Source organism: Anolis carolinensis, unplaced genomic scaffold (genome assembly GCF_035594765.1).
Source record: "Anolis carolinensis isolate JA03-04 unplaced genomic scaffold, rAnoCar3.1.pri scaffold_9, whole genome shotgun sequence".
Lineage (NCBI taxonomy): Eukaryota > Metazoa > Chordata > Lepidosauria > Squamata > Dactyloidae > Anolis > Anolis carolinensis.
The window spans coordinates 2,020,362-2,046,517 of NW_026943820.1; the positions used below are offsets into that span (position 1 = coordinate 2,020,362).

Below are 26,156 nucleotides of genomic sequence, written 5' to 3' on the forward strand. Positions count from 1 at the left end.
ACATCAACCATTGTAAGTCCCACCTTGATAGCCATACTCACCGTCATAGTGTGTGAGAGCTGCTCTGCTGTCAGGCTGAGACTGTAGTGCTGGGCCTCCAAGCGTCTGCATTGAGTTTGCAGAACCTGCCGTTCCAGGTTTTGCTCTGCAATCAAATTTGGATTATTAAATCAGCCATCCAAATCAATCCCTCTGGATTAGGCTATATATCCAAAAAAAACTATCAGGCTGCCAGAAAATTCTGAATGGCCCTGGCTAAGTTGCATTTCAAATGTTTACAAGTAGTTGGCTAGTGGCTAGCCTTAAAAAAGCTGAATTCTTTGTTTTTCCCAGCAGTGAAACTAACATACACAAAATACAGTAGAGTTCCGGTTATGCGACATAAATGGGCAGGCCGAATGTTGTATAATTGAAACTGTTGGATAACAGGGAGGCCGTATTATCCATCCCAGCAAGCCAGGTGCTTGCCAGCAGGGAAAATCCTTGTCCCTCCCAGCAAGCAACCGGTTTAGAGAAGCCCGCTGCATGTAGCAAAATGTGGCGGGCTTCTCCAAAGTGCCGGGTGCTTGCCGGGAGGGAAAGTCTGCTCCAGCTGCATCTTGTCCCTCCAGCAAGCACCCTGGGCCGCACGTCGGATAATACAGTAGGTCGGATAACCAGAACTATTTTAGATTGTGTTGACCATCTTCATTGACAACCATCTGATTGAAATTGTTGGCCTGTAACTGTCAGTTTTCTCCTGTACACTTTTAAGTACCTGATGAAGAAATAAGTGAAGCTTTGAAAGCTCACACGATATGTTTATTGCATTTTGGTATTGCTCTTTTGTGGATTTTGTTATATATACACAGTAGACGTTATATATACACACAACACAGTACAGGGCCGGGCTTTAGCACAGCAGGTTAAACCAAGAGGTTGACAGTTCGAAGCCTGGGTCAGGGTGAGCTCCTGGCCTTTAGCCCAGCTTCCGCCTACCTAGCGGTCTGAAAGCAAAATGTGAGTAGATAAATAGGTAACACTTAAAAGTGGGGAGGTGTTTCGAGGCACCTAGAAATGCCAGAAAAATGATGGCGATTCAATCAAGGAGGAAAGTTTATGAACAAAGCTCTTTGGTAGGGAGATGGAGCAACACCACCCCCATAATCATACTTTTCTAGTATGCAGATGCTTCAAATTTCTAACACGCTTCTTTGTAAGAATAACCCAATTCCCACAATCATTCTTGTTGCCTTTTCTGCAACACTTGCAATAGAAACAATGTGGCGGTTTATATGCAATAATAATAATAATAATAATACTTTTATTTCTAGACCACTACAAGCAATTGCATTATTTTACTTGTGCGGGGAAGTTCGTATTAGGTAAATATCTTGAAAAAGAACATTTACCAAAGCAGATACAGGAAAAGCGAGTATTGAAGCACAGGATTCTAAAAATTATAGAGACGTTAGTCAAAGGAGCCTCCTGAATCAGTGTAGCTTACCTTCTATATGTTCCTGGTAAGCCTCAAAGATGGCTTCAATCCCGTGCCATTTGGGTCTTGGCTGCTCGTCCTCTTCTTCCTCTTCGTCTTCCTCCTCTTCTTCAGAGTCAGATGTCCTGTCGTTTTCTGGGAGATTGAAGCCCTTATGCTGGGAAGCTTTCTGGCCGTTCTGCTGCGACAGAGACACCCAGCTTGAGGTTTGCAATTCCGGAATGTTATAATGGATGGAGGCATCGACCTTATGGTTCTGCTCGGCTGAGTGCGCCATTGCATTGCCTAGAAGCCAGAACGCAAGAGATAAAACACCCATAACACGTGGCTATTCAGCAGTTGTTTTGACCTATGCGTAAGATGGGATCGGCTGCTGTGTTTTTTTTTAATCCCTTGCACATCTTTTGTGCGGTTGCCCAAACTTTGTGGGATAAGAAGATGGCTGTGTATGCATACTCCTGAACCCATCAGAAGTTAATTTGTTTCGTATGGAATTGTATGAAATATGTTTGGTTGGAGTCTAGAGATATCATCCTAAGATGAGACCTGAAAAACAACTACGCTTGGGCACTGTCATTAGAAGCTGCTGATGAGAACTGTGATAATGATTAATTGTTGACCTTTTGGGTGAAAAACAACGTGTTTACATTATCACAGACAATGGCTCTTTAAGGAAATGTTTACAAGGTTCCTTACATTAAGAAGGAAGTCCTTGTGTTTACCAACACCAATTAAGGAGAGTCAACATCTGCCCGGAACTGGGGATCCAGGCTGGAAAAACATCTATCATTCATTTACAACTTTGGAACAACATCAGCAAGAAATATTGCTATATAAGAGACCTTATTACTATCCAAAACATTGTGGCAGGCTGGAGGAGTTTGCCAATCTTCTGCATGGGAAGGAGAGGAAGTTGGTTTATTTGGGAGTGGTGGATCTGTGTTTTTATATTCTGCATGGATATGACATAAATCATCTTCACAAAAAAGTGTTTTGTTTTCAATACCTTTTATGAGGTGCTGTCACCTACTTTTGCAATAAAAGGAAACAACAGTATTGAGAATAGTAAATATCTGTAAATGCTCCATGGTTGGCATCTTGGTTTATCCCAACTGTTGAATGTCATGGTCAACAGACAGATAAACCGCATTGATTCGACAGGTGTGATCCGGTCAGAACTAGTAACAGGATTTAAGACTACAGTAGAGTCTCACTTATCAACGTTCTGGTTTATCCAATGCATATTTGTAGTCAATGTTTTCAATGCATTGTGATATTTTGGTGCTAAATTCATAAATACAGTAATTACTACATAGCATTAATGATGTTTTGGTGCTTAATTTGTAAAATCATAACCTATTTTGATGTTTAATAGGCTTTTTCTTAATCTCTCCTTATTATCCAACATATTTGCTTATCCAACGTTCTGCTGGCCCGTTTATGTTGGATAAGTGAGACTCTACTGTAGATCTTTTCTTATCGAATAGGCATGGTAAAACAGTGTGAACACCCTTGAGCTTTACTTCCCAAGTGTGTGCAAACTGGATAATTCCAGGACCCCCTGTCTCCATTTTTGCTAGTTGCGTCGTCTGTACCTTTGTGTTTCTGCAGCGCTTTCTGTGTGGACTGCAGCACCGACTCGTGAAACTGATGTGCAAACTCCTCGGCTATGAAGGGCTCCCATGGCTTGTTCTTCCCATTCATACTGTGTGACAGTGGCACGGGGATGTCCTTCGGCAAAGAGCTCCGGACGTAATTGAGGATGCTCAGGCTTTTTTTGGCCGTGTGCCCGTCGCTCAACTTGGGCTTCTCAACAGAGACGGGAACTGGCTCCTTGGCTCTCAGGAACTCGTGCGGCCGCAGCTGTTCTGCTCGGCAGGGCTCCGCGGTCTTCGGGGTGTCCGGCAGAGAAATGGCGGCCATGCTGCCTGGTTTATCTGTCTCCACTGCAGTTGGCTGTATTTGTGGCTCTTTGGGAAACAAACAAAAGTCATCATAACTCAGGACAACTAAGCTTAGCTATAGTGGTGCTTCTGGATGGAAATACCCTTTGTCTAGAGCAGTTGTCTAGAACATTCACACTTTCCTCCAACAGACAAGAGTTCTTTCTCTCTCCCACCCTGGACATCATTCCACAGATAGATAAACCCCACTTGCCTAATTTCCAACAGACCCCACACCTCTGAGGATGCCTGCCACAGATGTGGGCAAAACGTCAGGAGAGAATACTTCTGGAACATGGCCATACAGCCCAGAAAACTCACAGCAACCTTCTACTAGGGATGTTTTTCAAGCTCAAGAAATGCAACAATCCCATTTACAGCCACGTACCTGCTTGAACCATGCTAGGACTGTCCTGTGGCAAACTTTTCACTGATGCTGCCATGGAGGCACTTTTTTGTTTCATGGCATGGAACATCTCCACCAGCTTTTCTTTATCTACGAGAGAGAAAGGAAGAGCGTGAAGCCAGCTTTTCCCAATTGTCATATGAGAAAAGGCAGATATCTACAGGACCTAGGAAAGGTAATCTCTCAGATGCTGGCCCTTGTTCCTACCGCTGCCGTCAAGCCAGTGCATACCTTTCCTTTTCTCAGCCGTGATGTGTGTCAAGTTGAAGGTGGTGAGGAACCTCTTTTTCTCCTCAAAGTTGGGGCTGCAGTTCATCTCATCGGGGCTGTAACGTGTCGAGAGCACAAACCGCGGAGAAGGCGTCCGGCGTTTATTCTGGACCGTCGGTGGGGAAGGACTCCTTTCTCGCAACATGCGCCGCCTTTTCCTCTGTTTCTGGACCAGCAGTTCCTCCTTCTGCTGCTGAGTGGTCAGTCCAAAGAGCTGTAAGAACTCTAGTTTCTTGGGAGGAAGGAAAGACTTCTTTTACTAAAGGGCATGAAATCCCCAAGAGATACTTGCTGAAGGCCACAAAGGTGTATGTATCTGCAGAAAATAGAACTTACTTCAGAAGAGGTGTCCAACTTCAAAGGCGGCTGCTCTGCAACACAACGTAAGTGGGCTCGTACTTCCTCCTCATCACTCTCGTCATAGGAGTCATCTAGGTCATAATAGTAACCTGTGTGCACAAGAAAGGAAGGCAAATGTGAAGCCTCTGAGTCAGACACGGGCATACTCTGGCCCTAGGCGGATGAGGTTTATCTGTGGAGGGTCCGGGGTGGGAGAAAGAGCTTTCCTCTGTTGGAGGCAGGTGTGAATGTTGCAATTGACCATTTTGATTAGCATTTGCAGCTTCAAAGCCTGGCTGTTTCCAACCTGGGGGAATCATTTGTTGGGTGGTGTCAACAGGCCCTGATTATTAAATAATGGATTAAAACTCTTGCATATTCTCCAGTCTCAGAGGAGATCAGGCTCATCCGTTCAGCAACACAGGAGTCAACTCCATTGCTAGCTGGCCCGGATGTCCAGAAGGGTCAATGGGGTGGCCAAAGGAGAAGGAGACACATTCAGGACAAAACAGGTTGAACTGGTGCCCAATGAAGCAATGGAACACCGCCCAACAACACGCCATGGATGCTTTTACAGCCTGCATGCCCACGCTGCCTCAACTAAGTGCTTTGCTTTCCTCCATTCCACAAATCCTACTCAGGTTGTACATTCCAGATTAATATTTAAAGCTGCTTTATTAGCCTGGGCTCATCATTTATTAATTGGACCTGTCTTGGAGGCAGGATTTACACAGCAGCGCGAACTGGGTGTTCAAGGCGATTTGCAAACTCAGTAGGGAGAGCGGGCGAGAGAAGCGCCGTTCTGTTTGCAAGGAGCAATTAGTTCCCCGGCAGCAATGTGACCCCAGCTATTAGGGCTTTGATCAAAGCTCAAAGGCTACTTCCCACTAATTTCACATCTACTAGGCATTAGGCGTTCAATGCTTGTGTCGGAATGCAAGGAAAGCTAGGCAACGTGCCTTGGAAAGCCTTATTTAGCTCTCGAGATGTAAGAACCATGTACCAATCACTTTTAGGTGCATATTCAGTGTAGAATTAATGCAGTTTGACAACACTTTACCATGGCTCAATCTGATGGAATCACAAAAGCTAGTTTTCTCTGCCAAACCAGGGGCGCTTCCAGGCAGCACTAAATCACAGGTTTTAGCAAGGGGCAAAAAATCCCGGAACTTGGTGGCCTCGCTATTTGGCCACCCTAGACCCCGATCGGCCTCGCTACTCGGCCTCCCTAGACTCCAATCGGCCTCGATACTCAGCCTCCCTAGACCCCGATCGGCCTCGATACTTGGCCTCCCTATACCCCGATCGGCCTCGCTACCTGGCCTCCCTACTCGGCCTCCCTAGACCCCGATCGGCCTCGCTACTCGACCTCCCTAGACCCTGATCGGCCTCGCTACTCGACCTCCCTAGAACCCGATCGGCCTCGCGACTTGGCCACCCTAGATCCCGATCAGCCTCGCTACTTGGCCACCTTAGACCCTGTTCGGCCTTGCTACTTGACCACCTTTGACTCTGCTACTTGGCGTAAGCTCCTTACTCGCTCCTTACTTGCAACCCATTTGATCCTGGCAAATTTGTCCCCACGTCCAAGGAAGGAACATTGGAAGAGACCTATTTTCTACTGGAGGAATTGCATAAATCGAATGCATGGACTATATGTGAGTGCAATACTCAGAAGAACGGTGACTATATTATTGGTTTGTGTTGAACACGGCTTATACAAGAGTCAATTTGGGTTTTGCATTCTATTTTGAGTTGCCCATCTTTGAACAAACAAAGGGGCTGACCTTCTGGACCTGCGCGCACCGAACAAACCACAAGACTATGGACTGACCTTTCTCTTGGGCCTCCCTCCGCCGCTTCTCCTCCAGGTCCAACTTGCTGACCAGCTTGCGGTGCTGTTGCAAAAACTCGTCGTAAACATACATGGGGTCGTGGGCCCGGGGTAAAGGATGCCTATAAGGTGAGGCGGGTTTACTGGTCAAGCAGTCAACCAGCGGTCCAGTCTGTGAGTGGACGGCCCTTTGCTGGTTCAAGATGCTTTGCGTGGACTTCTCCAGTTCTGCTAAGAAGGGCCCGTGGGCAAAGCTACTGTGTTCCAAACCTCCAGGCTCTCTGCTCGGCGGATACTTGTCCAAGACGTCTCTTTTCCTGGCGCCTTCCTCCGCCTTCTCTGGACAGTAGACCCGCTCCACTTTGACCAGGGGGATGGCTTGCCGGCTGGGCTCATATTGGCTGGCATGGCTTTGGAGAGGGTGGCTTTCCTGCACCCTTCGGGGTTCGGGGTTGGTGTCTATCAAGGAGACCGGGTTCCAGAGCGAGGTGGGGACAGGATGGTGCTGCGGCTTCGGCGAAATGAGGGGAGGGGGGCCTCCGAAATGCTGCGGTGGGTCTCGGCTACTTGGCTCAGGGCGGTTTGGTCCCAATCTGCATTAGGAGAGAAACGCAGAAATTAACACTGAGCACACTATGGTAGCAAGTCTTGCAGGGGGTGCCAGGTACGTGCTGTGGGTTAAACCACTAGCTGCAGGAAATCTGACCGGAGTCGGGATGAGCTCCCGCTGTTAGCCCTAGCTTCTGCCAACCTAGCAGGTTCAAAAGCATGCAATGCGAGTACATCAATAGGTACCACCTTGGCGGGAAGGTAAAAGTCGCCTGATTGGAGATGTCTATGGACAACAATAGTATATTTACCATAGTATATTTATTATTATTGTATGTGACCTCATTTGATTTATGACTTGTTTTATTGTTGATTGACTTGTTTTACTGTTGTGTTTTTATATTATCTGTTGCCTGGGCTTGGCCCCATGTAAGCCGCCCCGCGTCCCTTCGGGGAGTTGGGGTGGGGTATAAAAATAAAATTATTATTATTATTATAAAATGGAACTAGAACACTTCCTCATGGCCGGAGTTGGGCATCGCCTCCAGATGCCGGAGATGAAAAAGGGGGAGGCCTTTAACTTTGCGTATTGTATGTCATTGTTGTTCACTGAATGTTTGCCTTATATGCGTATACTGTAATCTGCTCTAAGGGCCCTTGCACATTGTAAAATCCCACATTATCTGATTTGAACTGGAATATATGGCAGTGTGGACTCAGATAACCCGGGACATCGAGGCTTGCATAGGTAAAGGTAAAGGTTTCCCCTGATGTTAAGTCCAGTCATGTCTGACTCTGGGGTTGCTGCTCATCTCCATTTCTAAGCCGAAGAGCCGGCGTTGTCCGTAGACACCTCCAAGGTCATGTGGCCACTGGCATGACTGCATGGAGCGCTGTTACCTTCCCGCCGGAGCGGTACCTATTGATCTACTCACATTGGCATGTTTTCAAACTGCTAGGTTGGCAGGAGCTGGAGCAACAGCGGGCACTCAATCCGCTCCCGGGATTTGAACCTGGGACCTTTCGGTCTGCAAGTTCAGCAGCTCAGCGCTTTAACACACAGTGAGCTGCAAAATTAGAAGGGCCATTCTCCCCTTTATCCACGGGAGGGAGCTCAACCAGGACCAATATGCACATTTACACCTGTTTGGAGTCTGGAACTGAAGTGACATCTAGCGGTATCTACAATTAATGCAGCACAAGAACACTCAGCTCTTTGATTATTTCTCACTTCTATAGCACCCTCCTATGTATTGATTTATCAATGCCACTCCCTTCCCTTTCTTTCACAGTTGCAACAGATATGGAGGTGGAGGCATGGTTCATGTGGCTGTCGGTTCTTTCAATGCCTTGGCTTCCCCTACCTAGCAAAACGTCAGGAGAGAATGCTTCTGGAGCATGGCCATACAGCCTGGAAAACTCACAGCAACCCAGTGATTCCAGCCATGAAAGCCTTCAACAACATATTAAGCCTCCCTTGCCTAGTTTCCAATATATCTCACAACCTCTGAGGATGCCTGCCATAGATGTGGGTGAAACGTCAGGAGAGAATGCTTCTGGAACATGGCCATACAGCCCGGAAAACACACAGCAGCCCAGTGATTCCAGCCATGAAAGCCTTCGACAACATATTAAACCTCCCTTGCCTAGTTTCCAATATATCTCACAACCGCTGAGGATGCCTGCCATAGATGTGGGTGAAACGTCAGGAGAGAATGCTTCTGGAACATGGCCATACAGCCCGGAAAACTCACAGTAACCCATTGATTCCGGCCATGAAAGCCTTTGACAACACATAATGGAATGGAGTTGAAAGTGTAGTCATTATCCGTTTGGGTTGCTGTGAGTTTTCTGAGCTTTATGGCCATGTTCCAGAAGCATTCTCTCCTGATGTTTTACCCACACCTATGGCAGGTCTCCTCAGAGGTTGAGGCGAAACATGGGCAAAACGTCAGGAGAGAATGCTTCTGGAACATGGCCATACAGCTTCGAAAGCTCACAGCAACTCAAACTGAAAATGATGAGCACACTTTCAACATTATTTCATTATCTAATGCTATGATGTTGTGGTGAGTTGCTCTGAGTGTGAAAGGCAACCAAAAACAATCCCAACTGATGATGGATGTGCAAAGTGTGCCCCTGACCTCCTTATTCACTTTCATTTATGACTTTTGGATAGGCTGAATGGGAACAAAACTCCGCACTCAAAATATTATCTCCAAATTCTGGTGGCACAAAGGAAATGATACATGGAATCCTTTTTAAATAAACTAGCAAGCGGAGTAAAACCATGTGCATGATTAATATTGCATGCGCTGAAGCTGTGCATTTAACAGTTTTCCACTTGAGAGCACCGGGACTCCGTGCAGCAGAGCATCAAATGCGGATTGCTCCCTTGGTCTGTAATGGGGCTGCCGCGGAAGTCTCTGCAACAATGGTTTGCAGGGAACAGCATTTAGGAACATTAGCTCCGCTAATTGCCACAAATACAGATATCTACTGATATTTGCTAGGGACTCCTATAGAGCTCTTTTCTATCAAAGTAGAGTTCCGGTTATCCGATTTCCGGCTATCTGACTTACCGTATTATCCAACATGTTTGCCGGAGAGACTAGACTCTTCCCGAAAGATTCGGTTATCCGACATTCCGCCTGCCCGTTTATGTCGGATAACCGGAACACAATTCACCAGAGCAAAGCATTTCAGAACCATATCCCCATAAACTCCATAAAACTCCCCACCTGTCTGTCTACAAAAAATGAAGAGGATGTCGAAACACTGACGTTAAGTAGACATGAATGAAACAAAGGCTCTGCTGTTTCACAATTTAAGCACAGCCATAGCTTCTGTGGCACTCGTGTCCACCACTGAGGCGCAATGTTTTACTGGCCGGTGGATTGTGGCTTTTTGAGCAAACAGCCCAAGGCCCTCCTTGATGTGCGCATTCGAGGTGACCTTGTTCCAGTGCGCACAGCTGTGAAGGAAGATGACGAAATGAGAATCTGACACCGCCGTGCATGCACAGCAGCCACCCACTCCTCTTGCAGACCCGATTAGCAACTCTAATCCTCTTGATACCCAAAACCAACAATGGAATCCAGCAGCAGAGCCAAAGGGATGAGTCGAGTCGTTGGTGCGGATGCGAGCCCTTGGCATCAGCGCAAGAGAAGAGGTTTCAATCCACCCAGAGAGAGGCACAAGCAGCTTGGCAACTGGCGCTGACAGAAAGAGCCTTTCTGTGCATACTTTTTTTGCCTTTACTCCCTGCAGTTGGCACTGCCACAGGACGTCACACAGGACGATGGCTTAGCCACTTACTCTGTGACTGGGACCGAAGCCTAGCCTACCCTGGAGTGAAAAACACAAGCCACCGTGGCTGGAGAGACTCCTGTTGTGTTCAAGAGCAATCATCTCTCCCTTGGCCAAGGACAATAAGGCTGGTTATAGGAGCCAACCTTGGACTCTCTTGCCCCTGTCTGGACCACACACTGCCAGCCAAGGCTGCAACCCATTCGCAGACAGCCGTCTCCCAGGCCCAGGCCTTGCTCCCTCCATCTGCCAAAGATGGCACCAATTAGTGACAACTGTCGCCGTGACACCTGGTGACTGGCGGTTGGATGGAGGCCACGATGCTCACTCTGCCCAAGCTTCCAGGCAGCTGTCAGATGGCATTAGTTTGTGCCTGCTGAAATCCACCCAGAACAGAGTCAGAAGAAGGCTCTGGGTCTCCTTCAGCCTACCAAAGCGCTGACTCAGTTGGACTGCCTTCCTCTGTCAAGCAACCTTCCAAGTCTTCACTATTTGTTTGTTAATATTTGCTAACCTGTATTGTATGTACATCTTGATTTGATAGTTTGGTGTGGCTATATAGACACGTGATTATACTGAGCATATTCAGGCGCAGGACTCCGTTTTGTTATAAGTTGCTGTTTGGACTTCGACAGAATCAATCTGCTTTAGACCTCAGTGGAGGTGGATGCATGTATGCTGTGGACTTTAATGGATACAGTATGATTTTGGACTTCAGTGAGTACAACTATACTTAAAAAGACTATGGACTATTGATAAAGAATGATACCCTATGTTGGACTGCCTTCCTCTGTCAAGCAACCTTCCAAGTCTTCACTATTTTGTTTGTTAATATTTGCTAACCTGTATTGTATGTACATGTTGATTTGATAGTTTGGTGTGGCTATATAGACACGTGATTATACTGAGCATATTCAGACACAGGCCTCCGTTTTGTTATCAGTTGCTGTTTGGACTTCAACAGAATCAGTCTGCTTTAGACCTCAGTGGAGGTGGATGCATGTCTGCTGTGGACTTTAATAGATAAAGTAAGATTTTGGACTTAAAGACTGGACTATTGATAAAGAATGGTACCCTATGTTGGACTGCCTTCCTCTGTCAAGCAACCTTCCAAGTCTTCACTATTTGTTTGTTAATATTTGCTAACCTGTACTGTATGTACAATAGAGTCTCACTTATCCAATATTCGCTTATCCAACATTCTGGATTATCCAATGCATTTTTGTAGTCAATGTTTTCAATACATCGTGATATTTTGGTGCTAAATTCGTAAATACAGTAATTACTACGTAGCATTACTGCGTATTGAACTACTTTTTCTGTCAAATTTGTTGTTAAACATGATGTTTTGGTGCTTAATTTGTAAAATCATAACCTAATTTGATGTTTAATAGGCTTCTTCTTATCCAACGTTATCCAACGTTCTGCCAGCCCGTTTATGTTGGATAAGTGAGACTCTACTGTATATGGCGTTTTGATAGTTGGGTGTGGCTATATAGACATGTGATTATACTGAGCATATTCAGACGCAGGACTCCGTTTTGTTATCAGTCGCTGTTTGGACTTCAACAGAATCAGTCTGCTTTAGACCTCAGTGGAGGCGGATGCATGTGTGCTGTGGACTTTAATGGATACAGTATGATTTTGGACTTCAATGAGTACAACTATATTTAAAGACTATGGTCTATAGATAAAGAATGGTACCCTATGTACTCAACACAAAGAACTATATCCTATCTATAACTGAACTTTAGCACATGCTTTAGCACAGCTGGTTAATCGCCAACAGCAATAGATCACTGCTGACAGGATGCCCAAGTAGGAGTAAGCACCCAACTGTCAGCCCAGCTCACTGTCTACCTAAACAGTTCGAAATTAGCTGTGCTGTGAGTAGAGAAATTATGCACTACTTAAGCGGGGAGGTATTTTACGGCACCATAATAAATGCCTTTCCCCAAAAGAAACCACCTCAACCTGGATCAGGGACTTGAATGTTTTCAGACCTTCTCAACCTGAGAGGCTATAAAAGGGACAGGCAGTAGCTAGCCTGCTGTCCTTAGGAAAGAGGAGAAAGCCTTCTAGCTATTCAGAAGCAAATCCTACCGGAGGTTCTCTGGCCGGTGCTCGACTTCCATCTGTCCAGGTGGGCGCCCAATGTCCAAATGCTGCTCCAGCACCTGCTGCCGGAACTCGGAGACCTGGGACTGGCGGTCTTCCTTCTCTTGCCGCAACCGCCGCTGCCGCGCCAACCATTTCTCTTCCTCATTGGTGCGCTGGATGAGGAGGGCCGTGGCCGTGCTGCTTCCGGGCAAAGGGAAGAGGCTGTGGTTGGGAATGAGGCTGGGCACTGGGTGGTGTGAGGCAGAAGACTGGTGCAAAGGATGCTGGACTGGTTTGAGGGTCTGGATTGCAGAAGAATCCTTGGGCTTCTCTGCAGGAAAGAGACAAGAGAGACCAATGTTTATAGGCAGAAGAGCTGCTCTGATTCAATTATTTTTGGAAAGCAACATCACCTACACACTATCCCTATAGATAATGTAATTCTGGAGTCCATAGCGCCACCATACACCACGCATAAAGACTCATGGAAAATACACCTGTCCAGCAATGATCTCATGTGAATCCCCAGATACAGACATAATAATGGCCCAATCAATGTTTAACATTTACACAAATGGCCAGCCATTGCCAGAAAGGACAGAAAGTTTCATCTATGCTGACGATCGTGCCATCACCGCTCAAGCAGGGAGCTTTGAAATGGTTGAACAGAAGCTCTCTGAAGCTTTAGGTGCTCTTACTGCCTATTACAGGGAAAACCTGATGTTAAACAAGTCAGTTCTTAAAACACAAAAAGCCACAGCCTGTAGGCAGTTTCGACTATTCACAAAAAACTGCATCTATTTAATGCACTGTTCTGTGGATGAAGAACACTTGGGGAGAGAACAAGAGCCAAAAACAATAGCCAAGACAGTCGAGAGGTCAGGTATGGTACAAAGGGCAAAAGACAGTTCTGTCTAGGCCAGAAAAGTCAATGAAAGCTCTCGGCCTTTACTAGAAAGGACCATACATTTTTAAAGGTCTCTGCATACACCTTGAGGCTAGAACTGTGCTCTGCGTGGGTGGGAGTACTTTACATTATGTTAATGTCAAATCAACTAGATTCGATGATTGATGGGCAAACCCACGGGTATGCAGAACGCAGACAGAAACACACCAGCAGTGCTGAGCAATGAGTCCTGGAAATGCACTATGGAGAGTATGTGCCACAACAAAAAACAGAAAGAGTGCATTAGAAGAACGAGTTCTACAAGTACTGACGTCTGGAAAACATTTCAAATTGTACAACTATGGATACCAAAGAACCGTATATCACATGTTTTGAGATCTGATGAGATAGCTCTTCTCTCTGTCTCTCCAATATCAGTCAGTCTTGATATCCACAAATTGGGAGAAAAGAACAGATATGAATAATAACAACCTAAAGACTAAGTCTCCATTTTTTGGTTGGCCTTGTCCTATCCATAGGTACTTCCAAAGGAAAGAAGCTCTGGGTCACCTGCTCGGTTTGGCGTTAGCTGCTCAGTCGGTTTGACACGCTCTTCCGGTGGGTGGCTCCTCATCCCTTGTAGCTCCAAGACTGGGAGGAAGGGGCCTTCCATGGCTTTGACGATGCTCTGCTCCTTCTCCCGGGCTCTCTCCCGCTGCCTTTCCAGCTCTCGCTCCCTCTCCCGCTCCCGTTCCCTCTCCTTTTCTCGTTCCCGCTCCAGCTCCTTTTCCCGCTCGCGTTCCCGCTCCCGTTCCCTCTCTCGTTCGCGATCGGCTTCCCGTTCTCGTTCCTTTTCACGTTCCCGCTGCCGCAGCTCCTCATCCATCTGCAACCTGAGGAAGCGAAGGAAGAACAGAACTCACGTAAGCCCAATTGAGGGAGCATCTTCTCCTTCCTGGATAGCAATGGTGTTCCAAACACATTTCCTACCTCTCCGCGGTCAGGCTGGAGATGCGTTCAGATTGTAGCGCAGAGAGAGACGAGTGAGACAGTTCGGTGGGATACCTCACGCCGGACAAGTGGAGGTGCATGGCTGATGGGTGTAGCGGCGGAAGCGAACCAGGAGTCGGGATTGGATAAAAAGGTGAGCGTAGAGCTGAAAGGCAGTAGGAATCATCCATCCTGGAAAGAGAAATGCAATTAGCCTTTGGTGCCCTTTATAGTGATGTAGCCATCTTAGGGTCTGCCATTAAGGAGGAACCTGTCCTTTCTATCTCTGCCTCTGGCTCCAGATTTTCTGTTAAAGTAATGCTCATGAACATATCTACTTTGCTAGCTCAGGTATATCTGGTATGGGCCAGGCTTTAGCACAGCAGGTTAACCACCAGCTGCAATAAGTTTTACCAATCGAAAGGTTGGCAGTTTGAAGCCCGGGTCGGGGTGAGTGCCCAACCTTCGGCCCAGCTCATGGCCCATCTCGCAGATCGAAAACAGCTGTGAGTAGAGAAATAGGTACTGCTTAAGCAGGGAGGTATCAAAAAAGTCGGTGATCAGGGCTCTTCAACATGAAGGATGGAACAACAGCACCCTCCTGTGACCACAATTGAGCACAACCTCCAAGACGCCGAAGATGGGAAATGCCTATATCCCTCTATCTGCTGTCTGTCCTGTCTGTGTATAACGGCATTAAATGTTTTCCACATATGTATGTTCTGTGATCTGCCCTGAATCCCCTTCGGGGTAAGGAGGGCGGAATATAAATGCTGTAAATAAATAAATAAATATGGTAGGCTTATGACTAATTCTGAAGCCTCACCGCTGTTTGTTTTGGTGTGCTTCTGTGAGGAATAAAGCACACACAAGCCCTTCCTCCATCTTTTTCTTTCATATATTTTGTTTTCTTTTTAATGCATTTATCCTTTCTTAGGCAGAGGCTTTGCCGACTGGCATATGTGTGCACCACGGAGGCCTATGTAACAATGACCTCCAAGAATGGGTCAGTGGGTTCGTGCACACAAAACCTTCCCCAACTATTGCTACAAGAGTCCAAGAGTCCAAGCCTACAACTCTGCATGTATGGGAAACTGGTCACAGAGGAAAGGCTGGAGGGAGATGCTTAGGTTCCCCACAGCTTCTTTTTAAAGCATTTGCACTCCACGCCGGTCGTCAGATCTCAGATCTCCATGGGCACAGCATGCCTGGCTGCCCAGGGCATAACAGAAGCTGAGCCGAGGCAGGCACTGCTCCACGGGGCCTCATTCAGAGAACAAATTAGCAGCCTGACATCCGAAGTCCTGCTGCCGCTTTAAGTGATGGCCTGTTGTGCATTATTACAGCTGTTCTGAAGCCCTCAGAGAAGCCTCCATTGTGGGCAAGGCCTGTTTATTAACACTCGTTCCAAAGGACCTGCCTGGGGAGCTGCCCCAAAGCCTCAATCAAAAGCAAAAGAGGGCAACGGGCAGAGGCGGATGGCTCTTACCTGAAGGCCGGGTGAGGAAACGGATGGTGAGCCAGATAGCTGGGGTGGTAGTAGGCAGCAGCAGTGGCCGGATCCAGGGCAATGGGAGGCAGGGAGGACATGCGGAGCTCCTCGGCTGTGTGATAGGGACGGAAGCTGCGCAGGTAGTCTTCCGTGACCGCACTGGGAGGCACCACGTGGTGGACATGCCGCTGGAGGCTGCTGAGTGGGAAGAATGGCGATTATCACGACATGTATTCATATCTCATCTTTCTTCTCAAGGAAGCTTACAACTGGAATAAAACAATGCAGGGCAACTCCTCATATCCGCAGGGGATACATTCCCGGACTTCACATGGATAGGCATGGAATGTATCCCCCATTCTATTGAAATTAAGGAGTTCTGGCCCAATACCACCACAGTGTTGTAGTTCGGCCCATGATTGTGCCTGCACCTGATGTCACTGAGGAAGTGGTTCATGGGGATTCTGGGCTGCGAGCCAGCAAGAGATTTTAAGTCCTGGAACTGAGTCCTCTCTGTCTCCAGTAACTAGTGAAGGCCACATTTCACCTTTTGTTAGGAAAGCAAGGTCAGAGGCAGAGATGAGCTCAGAGGATGAACTGCCAGGTGGACAGACTAATGAGCCAATAGATAAGAGATTTAATTTTTGTGAACTTAGAGCTGCCTAGCAGAGTTTGTGAAGGTCACAGCGCTTATAAGCCAAAAAGTCCTTATCAGGTTCTCAGGGGAGACAGCATGATTTTATGGCTATATCCGAGAGATCCGAAGGATCTCTCGGATATAGCCATAAAATCATGCTGTATTGGGCTTGTGAGCCGCTCTGAGTTGGGGAGATGGAGGCGGCATACAAAAATAAAATATTATTATTACAGAGGGGCTTCCTGCCCTGGCGTACAACACACAGATACTTAGAGAGGGCATATTTTGTTGGATATGGATAATGAAGCCAGTGACACCAGGGTCGATTGAATGGGCCGGGCTGTGGCGCAGGCTAGTGAGCAGCCAGCTGCAGCCAGCTGCAACAAATCACTCTGACCAAGAGGTCATGAGTTCGAGGCCAGCTCGGAGCCTGCGTTTGTCTCTGTCTCTGTTCTATGTTAAGGCATTGAATGTTTGCCTTATATGTGTAATGTGATCCGCCCTGAGTCCCCTTCGGGGTGAGAAAGAAGGGTGGAATATAAATACTGTAAATAAATAAATTAAAAATTAAAAAAGTGACCACTGAAATGGAATTGAACTATTCACAACGTTAAAACGATTTAGACTGCACCCTCCCACCTGCTCTCCAATCTATTACGTGCATGCATGCACTTTGGAGAGGAAGGAGCTGCTCTTGTCGCCTGCCCTCCCGTACACCTTCCAGAGCCCCACTTACTTGAGAGGCGGGAAGCGGGAGTCCTGCACAATGGAGTTGGGTGGGATCCCGAAGGAGTAAGGCGTCCCAAGCAAGTGAGAAGGAACTGGCGGGGCAGTGGCTTTCTCCTGCGGCACCGGCGCCTCCGCGATCAGGCGGTCCCTGTTCGTGCTGCTGTTTCCAGCAGAGCTTCGTGACCCAGCTTCTTGCTAAGAGCAAAAAGGAACAGACACACCGTTAGACCCTGCTGCGTCCCTTGGGGAAAACAAGGCGCAAACAGCGCACAAAGATGCGCCTGGGTCGAAAGAAGTTCAAATTTATTCGCCACTGAGAGGAGAAAAGGTTTATCCACTTCCCATTAATTCAGTAATACTAACTCCTTGGGGCTGATCCCTATTATTGGAAATAACTTCACCCAGTCTCTGGGCACATTTACCTTGAAAAGGAAAAATGATGTCATATCCATTTGGCAAATGTGGATTTCCATGAACATGTGGGAACCAGCTTTTGAAAAACACTAGTCAAGAAAAGCATGACCTTGTTAGAAGTCAACCCTTTGAACAAGTGATATCCATAAGCATTCGTGTAATGGCGCACAGGTAACTCAGCAATTAAATTGAAGAGCCATGTCTTTGAACTGCCAAGGACAAAGACAAGCCACTACAAAATATATTTGGTTAACAGAGAATGGTTGTTTCTTTGAAGTTGAAATTGCAGTTGCCCAAAAGATATGAACTCTCTTGAAACCTCTCAGTTTAAAATATGCACTCGGAGATAAAAAAACAAAGTTCTTTGAAAAAAACTTATCTTGTTTACTCACAAACATCTTGTATTAATTCACCATACAGGCACATTTCTTATTAAAGTTCAGTTATAGATAGGATGTGGTTTCTCTTTGTGTGTTGAGTACACAGTGTATCATTCTTAATCAATAGTCTATAGTCTTTAGGTATAGCTGAACTCACCAAAGTCCATAAGTCATACTTATATACTGAAGTCCAAACAGCAACGTGCATCCACCTCCACTGACATGTAAAGCATGAATGGATTTTAATCTTGGACATTCTTAAAATTTTATATAATGTGATTTTATTTTGTAATGGTATCTGTTTTATATGAACTGTTGTTTTGTAGATTGTTTTATATGAATTGTTGTTTTTACATTGTTTTTAGGCATTGAATTTTTGCCTATTTACTGTAAGCCGCTTTGAGTCTCCTTGGAGAGAAAGGCGGGGTAAAAGTGATATAAATAAATAAATAAATAAATAAAGCAGACATGCATCCACCTCCACTGAGGTGTAAAACAGACTGAATACAAAATGGAGTCCTGCTTCTGACCATGCTCAGTACAATCACATGTCTATAACCCCAAGGTGTTCTTGGGATGTTGCTATTTCCAACAGGTTGAGTATCCCTTACTTGAAATGCTTCAGACCAGAAGAGTTCTGTACCTTTTTGAAGTCCATAAGTCATACCGTGCTTCCCCGAAAATAAGACAGTGTCTTATATTAATTTTTGCTCCCAAAGATGCTCTAGGTCTTATTTTCAGGGGATGCCTTATTTTTCCATGAAGAAGAATTTACAATTATTGTTGAACAAAAAAATGAACATTTATTATATACTGTACAGTAGTTGTCATCACAAACCAGATGAACTGTGAATCCTATCAAGAATTTCTTGTTACTGCCATTATTTCCATGTACAACACTTTATGATACATACATTTACCGATCCTGCATGCTCTGGTGTTCTGTTTATTGGGCATGCTTCCAAACAAAAACTTTGCTAGGTCTTACTTTCGGGGGAGGCCTTATATTTAGCAACTCAGCAAAACCTCTACTAGGTCTTATTTTCTAGGGATGTCTTATTTTAGGGGAAACAGGGTACTTCTCTACTGAAGTCCAAACAGCAACGTGCATCCACCTCCACCGAAGTCTTAACCAGTCACACATCCACCTCCACTGAGGGGATAGCAGATACATATCCATCTCCACTGAACTGGTCTAGCTAGAAGTAGACATCATTAATGCATGGTGTTTCCAAACAAAGTGGATCAAGAGATGGCAACCAAGATAGCTCACTTGCTTGTTTATGGATCAGCATTTGGCTCATCACTACCGGAAAAAGGAGTTGGGTTTAGCAGGCGTATCTTGGATTTGGTTCAACAATATGCCACAAATAGGCCGTCAGTGCCGAGCGAGACCACCCTGTGTTTGGACCAGCTGCAACTCTCCTGAAAGAGAGACTCGGTGCCAGTCATTCCTGGAGTGAGCCTGCCTTCAGCTGGAGCGGCAGCTGCTCATCTGCCTTGCTGAGTGTCCTGGCAATCGCAATGCGTGTACAAAGAGCGGCAGAGGGCATTAGGAAGCTGGCACTGCCAGTGGGGCCGAGCAGCCCGGGCGGTGGCCAGTCGTTCCCTGAAGAGGCCAGCCGCGGCCTCAGCTGCACCGGCAGCTGCTTGCCTTTTGCTGTCACAGCTCTCCTGGCAACACACACCAGCACAGGGAGGGAAGCAGGCAACTACACAATCTGGCCGGGGCCTTGCGTGGGTCAAGGCAAGCCAAGGCGCTCTCTGGGCAACCACCGGGTGCAAGGCGGGAGGAGACCGGACACATCGGCCAAGAGACCAGAAGGTCCAAAAAGCTCGGAAATAAATCATGCCATTTTCAGGCAGCTATCTGGTTTGGGCATCCAGACACACATTTGTATTCGCTTCACATAATCAGAGGAAAGGGAAGAACCCTCCAAAAGGAGAGATGCAGTTTACAAAGACTGGATATGTCTTGTCGAAGGCTTTCATGGCCGGAATCACTAAGTTGCTGTGAGTTTTCCAGGCTGTCTGGTCATGTTCCAGAAGCATTCTCTCCTGACGTTTCGCCCACATCTATGGCAGAGGTTGTGAGGTCTGTTGGAAACCAGGCAAGTGGGGTTTATATATCTGTGGAATGATATTCAGGCTGAGAGAAAGAACTTTAAGGAAAGTATGAAGGCAAATTGCAATTGGCCAGCTTGATTAGCATTGAATGGCCTTGCAGAATCAAAGCCTGGCTGCGTCTTGCCCGAGGGAATCCTTTGTTGAGAGGGGTTAGCTGACTACACAGAGAAGCCATTGCAATCCACAGGCATGTGGGCAATTTCAGCAGAGAGGAGGAAACCATGAAAATGAACAAAATCTGGCAACCAGTATTTAAAAAACCCTCTAATATCAAGACAATAAATAAAGAACAACACTTAAAAATAGAGGAACTCCAGACAGGAAACAATCAGGGCCAGCTAACACTTCCCAACAAAGGATTCCCCCAGGCAGGAAGCAGCCAGGCTTTGAATCTGGACATTATTCCACAGATAGATAGATAGACCAACTCCACATGCCTAGTTTCCAACAGACCTCACAACCTCTGAGGATGCCTGCCAAAGATGTGGGTGAAATGTCAGGAGAGAATGCTTCTGGAACATGGCCAGACAGCCCGGGAAACACACAGCGATCCAGTGGACATGTCAATATAAATAAGGATTTCTCAGTCAAGGTCATGTGGCCACTGGCATGACTGTGTGGGGCACCGTTACCTTCCCGCCGGAGCGGTACCTATTGATCTACTCACATTTGCATGTTTTCGAACTGCTAGGTTGGCAGGAGCTGGGGCTAACAGCGGGTGCTCATTCCGCTACCAGGATTTGAACCTGGGACATTTTGGTCCGCAAGCTCAGCGCTTTAACACATTGTGCCACCAGAGGCCCCTAATAATACCTAATAATAAAACCCTAATAGAAATTAATAGAGTAAAATAATAAATGTAGCAATACCAATAATAGAGAAAAATACGGTAATAAATGTACCATATATACTCGAGTATAAGGTGACCTGAATATAAGCCCACCAGGACCCTCACCCGGGTTTAAGCTGGGAGGTTTTTTTCAGTCCTAAAAAAGGGCTGAAAATTAGGCTTATACTCGAGTATATACAGTAAAACTTCAGTCCTTGCTCAGTTCTTTATACAGGCCGAGTATTTCATCTCCTAAATGCTCAGGAGAGAGCAGGTGACAACCCATGCCGTTTCCTTGTTCCTTCTCTCCTTCTTGGAGCAGAGAAGTCCAAGAACAGGTCACGAAAGTTCCCCAAGAAAGGTGAAAGGCGGGAGCATCAGCCGTGGTAAATAAACACCCTTCTCTCAGCATAAGAACAAGAAGAAAAGCCATCCCTCCCCTTGCCCTCCTCCTCCCTGCTCATGACTGGAAAGAAATCCCATTTGGTGAACCACTTCCTTTTCTGAGAAGCGCTCCCCTCCCGGGCCAGACAGCCCAGGGCTGACCTCGTGCAAGCCACACACATCCAGGCAATGGAGCTATTAAGGATCCTGGCAGCGGTCGCTTCCTCCGAGCCCACAAGCCAGTGGGATCTATTTTATGCATGGCGGGGAGCCAAGTGGCCCGTGAAAGCACTCCCCGGCCCCCTTTTAAGTGGATAAAACCCTCCTCAAGGCTTGGAGGGAGTTGCAGGAGGCAGGCTTCTGCTCAGCAGCACCCTGGATGTGTGCCCAGGCAGAAGGAAACAGTTCCAGCACGCTGAGAGGAGTCCAAATCAGACCCCTACTCCAGTTTGTACCTCCTTTTCCCACATATCTGGTGCAAATCGAGGTTTACTATAAATCCCAGGGTGGGGCTTAGAAAGGGCAGGTCTCTAATTCTCAATGCTATGCTGAAGAAAAGCCTGAGAATACATAAAGGCAGCTATTAAAAGGAGCCAGTGTAGGGCTATAGTTTGAGTTAGCTTAGTATGCCTCAGTCTGAGAGAGGCCTCAGTGTGAGAAGGTCTGGTGTGAGCAGCTTTGGTGAGAGAAGCCCCGGGTTGTGAAGCTCCATAAAGTTCTTTATACTTCCTGCTTTGTTTCCACCCTGGGCTTCTTTCTCATGCAGATAAACAGCTTCAGTCTCAAAGAGCCTCCTCTCACACCGAACTAACACAGGAGCTTCACACAATAGCTTTACACACAGCAGCTTTCACACTGGAGCTTCACACATGAGGCCTTCAAACTTCTTTATACTTCCTTTTTTGCTTCCACGCTGGGCTTCTTTCTCATGCACATAAACAGCTTCGCTCTCACAGAGCCTCCTCTCACACCGAACTAACATAGGAGCTTCACACAATAGCTTCACACACAGCAGCTTTCACACTGGAGCTTCACACATGAGGCCTTCAAACTTCTTTATACTTCCTTTTTTGCTTCCACGCTGGGCTTCTTTCTCATGCACATAAACAGCTTCGCTCTCACAGCTTCGGTGTGAGCCTCCTCTCACACCGAACTAACACAGGAGCTTCACACAATAGCTTTACACACAGCAGCTTTCACACAGGAGCTTCACACATGAGGCCTTCAAACTTCTTTATACTTCCTTTTTTGCTTCCACGCTGGGCTTCTTTCTCATGCAGACAAACAGCTTCGCTCTCACAGAGCCTCCTCTCACACTGAACTTACCTGTGTACGTTCCCTGTGAGAGGAGGCTCTGTGAGAGCTAAGCTGTTTATCTGCATGAGAAAGAAACCCAGCATGGAAGCAAAGAAGGAAGTACAGTAGAGTCTCACTTAGTTGGATAAGCGAAAATGGGATTAAGGAAAAGACTATTAAATGTCAAATTACATTATGATTTTACAAATTAAGCACCAAAACATCATATTTTACAACAAATGGACAGAAAAAGTAGTTCAATACGTAGTAATGCTATGTAGCAATTACTGTATTTATGAATTTAGCACCAAAATATCACGATGTATTGAAAACATTGACTACAAAAATGCAGAATGATGGATAAACGAGTGTTGGATAAGTGAGACTCTACTGTATTAAATTTATTTTACATTATTATTATTATTATTACATTTATTATTTCACTCTGATCTTATTATTATTATTGCATTTACTATTTTACTCTATTTATTACTACAAGTGCTATTTTTTGAGTCCCCTCGGGGAGAAGGGCGGGGTATAAATGCATGTAATAAATAAATAATAAATAGATAAATTTCCTGCATTTATTATTATTATTACATGTATTATTTTACTCTATTATTATTAAAAGGATACATAAGCACATTTACATTGAAGAAGATGAGAATAGTGATTGGATCAGAGTTGGACAGTCTTATCTTAAATTTGAGCTTGATGTAAATATTCAAAAACATTTAACCTACTGATGCCTCGATTAATGTAATTTGATTGGTATCCGTTTTTATTTTATTTTTTTGCATGTGACTTTTTACGACTGTTTTTATCTTTGTTGATGTTTTATTGCTGATTGAATTGTTTTATTGTTTTGCTTCTGCTTTTGCATTGTTGTGTCCGGGCTTGGCCCCATGTAAGCCGCCCCGAGTCCCTTCGGGGAGATGGGGCGGGGTATAAGAATAAAGTTGTTGTTATTATTATTATTATTCTTCTTATTATTATTATTATTTATTTATTTCTGAAATTTACCGCTCTTGGCTTGTACTGGAGTCAATGTTTTCCCAGTTTTTTTGTGGTAAAATTAGGTGCCTCGGCTTATATTCAGGTCGGCTTATACTTGAGTATATACGGTATATTATTATTACTCTGCTGTGCATTTATGGGGAGGGTCTTTTGTTAATAAGCCCACTCGCCTAACAATGGCTTCACTCTATGGAGTCCTGGGGTCTCTCCAAATGCCCTTCCCTAAACTAAGACGGAGCAATGGAAGTTAAAGCGAACTCATAGTGCTGTGTATTGCCAAAGGTCTCCAAACTTTCAACCCAAAGGTCTAATGACACATGGCATTACATGCACACAGCAATACCACACTCTGAAGAGACGGCTTATTGAGATCATGCTGGAATCGGAGCTTTCTTTGTTAAGCTCTGACCTGGATTGCTTGTTGATGTTCTCTGAGCAGGAGCTCATGTCATGAAGATAATCTTCTGTACCTATGGCAACCTTCAAGTGCGGGAGAAGAGCAGAGCAACGACTGGATTTGGACAGCAGGGTGCCACCACGGCTTCCACAGGCCTGGACCTTAAGGGCAGAACAGCTTCGCTCCTACACAGCCTGCTCTCCGCATTTCGGACGGACAACTGGTCACCTAAGAGAGTGACTCCGCAGCCTGGGACGACGCTGAGGCAGGAAAGAACCGCCTCTCTCCGTCAAGTGTATTTACTAAATACGACCATAACAAACACTCTGCAAGCAGCTGAGAGCTGCTCAAGACTCCCCTAATCTCTTCAGAAGATACATCGGCCATAATTAATTCAAAGAGATGGGCCCGCTGATTGGAATTTTTAATGAGCAGGAACATCTGCTCGCTCTCAGAACGCGGCGTGCGCCCAGAGCGCCGCACTCCCGCCCGTCTCCAGCAGCCAGCCAGCCCTGACCTTCTCCAGAAGTTATCACACAGGAGTCAATGATCTGGATGCACAAGGAGGGGCGTATGGGGCGAACAAGAGGGAGGCCACAGGAAACTTTGGGGCAAGTAGAGAAGTGCACTGGAAAAGGAGGAGGGTGCTTGCAGAAAAGAAGGGGCAGCGTTTGGTGCCCACCTGGACATCTCCCAATACACTAGAACGGGTCCCCAATCTAAGGCCCATGGGCCGGATGCGGCCCTCCAAGGTCATTGACCTGGCCCCTGTCCTAAACTTTAGACTTAGGGTTGACCTAAGTCTACCTGGTCTTTGGAGGTCTCTTTGCTTACTTATGGCCTTATGAGATCGTCTAGATGGTTTTTGGAGGTCACTTTCCTTACCTATGGTCCTATGAGACTGTCTAGACGGCCTTTGAGGGTCCCTTTCCTTACCTATGGTCTTCTGGTAGCCTGATGAGATCATCTAGATGACCTTTGAGGGTCCCTTTCCTTACCTATGGTCCCATGAGACCATCTAGATTGTCTTTGAGGGTCCCTTTCCTTATCTATGGTCTTCTGGTGGCCTGATGAGATCATCTAGATAGCCTTTGAGAGTCCTTTTTCTTACCTATGGTCTTATGAAACCCTCTAGATGGTCTTTGGATGTCTCTTTACTTACCTATGGTCTTACGAGATCGTCTAGATCAGGGGTCCCCAAACTAAGGCCCTCCAAGGCCATTGACCTGGCCTCTGTCCTAAACTTTAGACTTCGGGTTGACCTAAGTCTGAAACGACTTGAAGACACACAACAACAACAGTCCTAATTTTGGACTATTTCATCCTAGTCCGCCCCCCCCCCCAACAGTCTGAGGGACTGTGAACCTCCACTTAAAGAGTTTGAGGAGCCCTGCACTAGAAGTTGGCATATGGAGGCCTGAGGAGGGGACATCTTGCCTGGGTGGCGACCTGGATCTATTTCTTCCAAGCCTGGCAGTAATGAGGCAGAGGAGCAGAAGGAAAGGGGAGGGGGGAAGGCCTTATTTCCTCCTGCCTTTTTAAGATTTACGGGCTGCTTTGTTCCTTGGAGCCATTAATCATCCCGGGGAAGATACAGATGCCCACAGAGCCTGAAACAGCAGAGCAAATATAAATCTACTAGCCTTTTGATAGCAGCTATAAAATAAAACAGGTTAGTCAAGCATTTCCTCAGAGGCAAGCGGGGAAGAGCGCACCGAAAGCAACATCTGCAAACAACACCAGGCAACTGCCTTTGAAGGAAGAGGGAGGGAGGCGAGGGCAGCGGTGCCTCCGAACAGCAACAACGAAGGAGAAGGGCATTCTCTGGGGTTGCTTGGCATGGTATGTTTGAAGTGGATGCCTTTGCCATGGCCTCTCGCTAAGGCTGAAAGAATGAGACTTCCAGACCTGTGGGCTTTCGCTTCCCCCAAAGAAACACTTCAGAGATTTATTCATGTATTGGAGCTGGAGGGCAGCTGTTGTTGTTGTTTATTCGTTCAGTTGGTTCCAACTCTTTGTGACCTCATGGATCATCCCAGGCCAGATCTCCCTGTTGGCAACTGCCACCATCCCAGCTCTTTCAAGGTCAAGCCAGTCCCTTCAAAGATACCATCTGCCGGCCTTGCCCTTGGTCGGACCCTCTTTTTTTCCTTCCATTTCCCCCAGTAGTATTGCCTTCTCCAAGCTTTCTTGTCTCCTCATGATGTGGCCAAAGTCCTTCATCTTTGCCTCTCATCTCCTTCCCTCCAGTGAGCAGCCATTATTTCCTGGAGGATGGACTGGTTGGATCTTCTTGCCAAGGTCCAAGGCACTCTCAGGATTTTCCTCCAATACCACAGTTCAAAAGCGTC

The 26,156-nt window shown here is 46.3% G+C and overlaps 1 protein-coding gene across 2 annotated transcripts in view; it reads right to left on the bottom strand.

The window, feature by feature from the left end:
• The window catches only part of gse1 (Gse1 coiled-coil protein), a 417,176-nt gene that overhangs the window by 6,159 nt on the left and 384,861 nt on the right, over positions 1-26,156 (bottom strand). Inside the window, exons 5-16 of one of the 2 annotated variants that reach the window (XM_003227120.4) lie at positions 16,969-17,156; positions 15,593-15,790; positions 14,104-14,295; positions 13,684-14,006; positions 12,231-12,558; positions 6,270-6,862; positions 4,433-4,545; positions 4,058-4,328; positions 3,809-3,916; positions 3,073-3,447; positions 1,487-1,762; positions 42-145 (exon numbers count right to left, since the gene is read on the bottom strand). In XM_003227120.4, the coding sequence (XP_003227168.3) occupies positions 42-145; positions 1,487-1,762; positions 3,073-3,447; positions 3,809-3,916; positions 4,058-4,328; positions 4,433-4,545; positions 6,270-6,862; positions 12,231-12,558; positions 13,684-14,006; positions 14,104-14,295; positions 15,593-15,790; positions 16,969-17,156 (3,069 nt within the window). Of the gene's footprint in view, positions 1-41; positions 146-1,486; positions 1,763-3,072; positions 3,448-3,808; positions 3,917-4,057; positions 4,329-4,432; positions 4,546-6,269; positions 6,863-12,230; positions 12,559-13,683; positions 14,007-14,103; positions 14,296-15,592; positions 15,794-16,968; positions 17,157-26,156 lie in introns of both variants that reach the window. The other variant, XM_008120256.3, reaches the window with a different exon arrangement.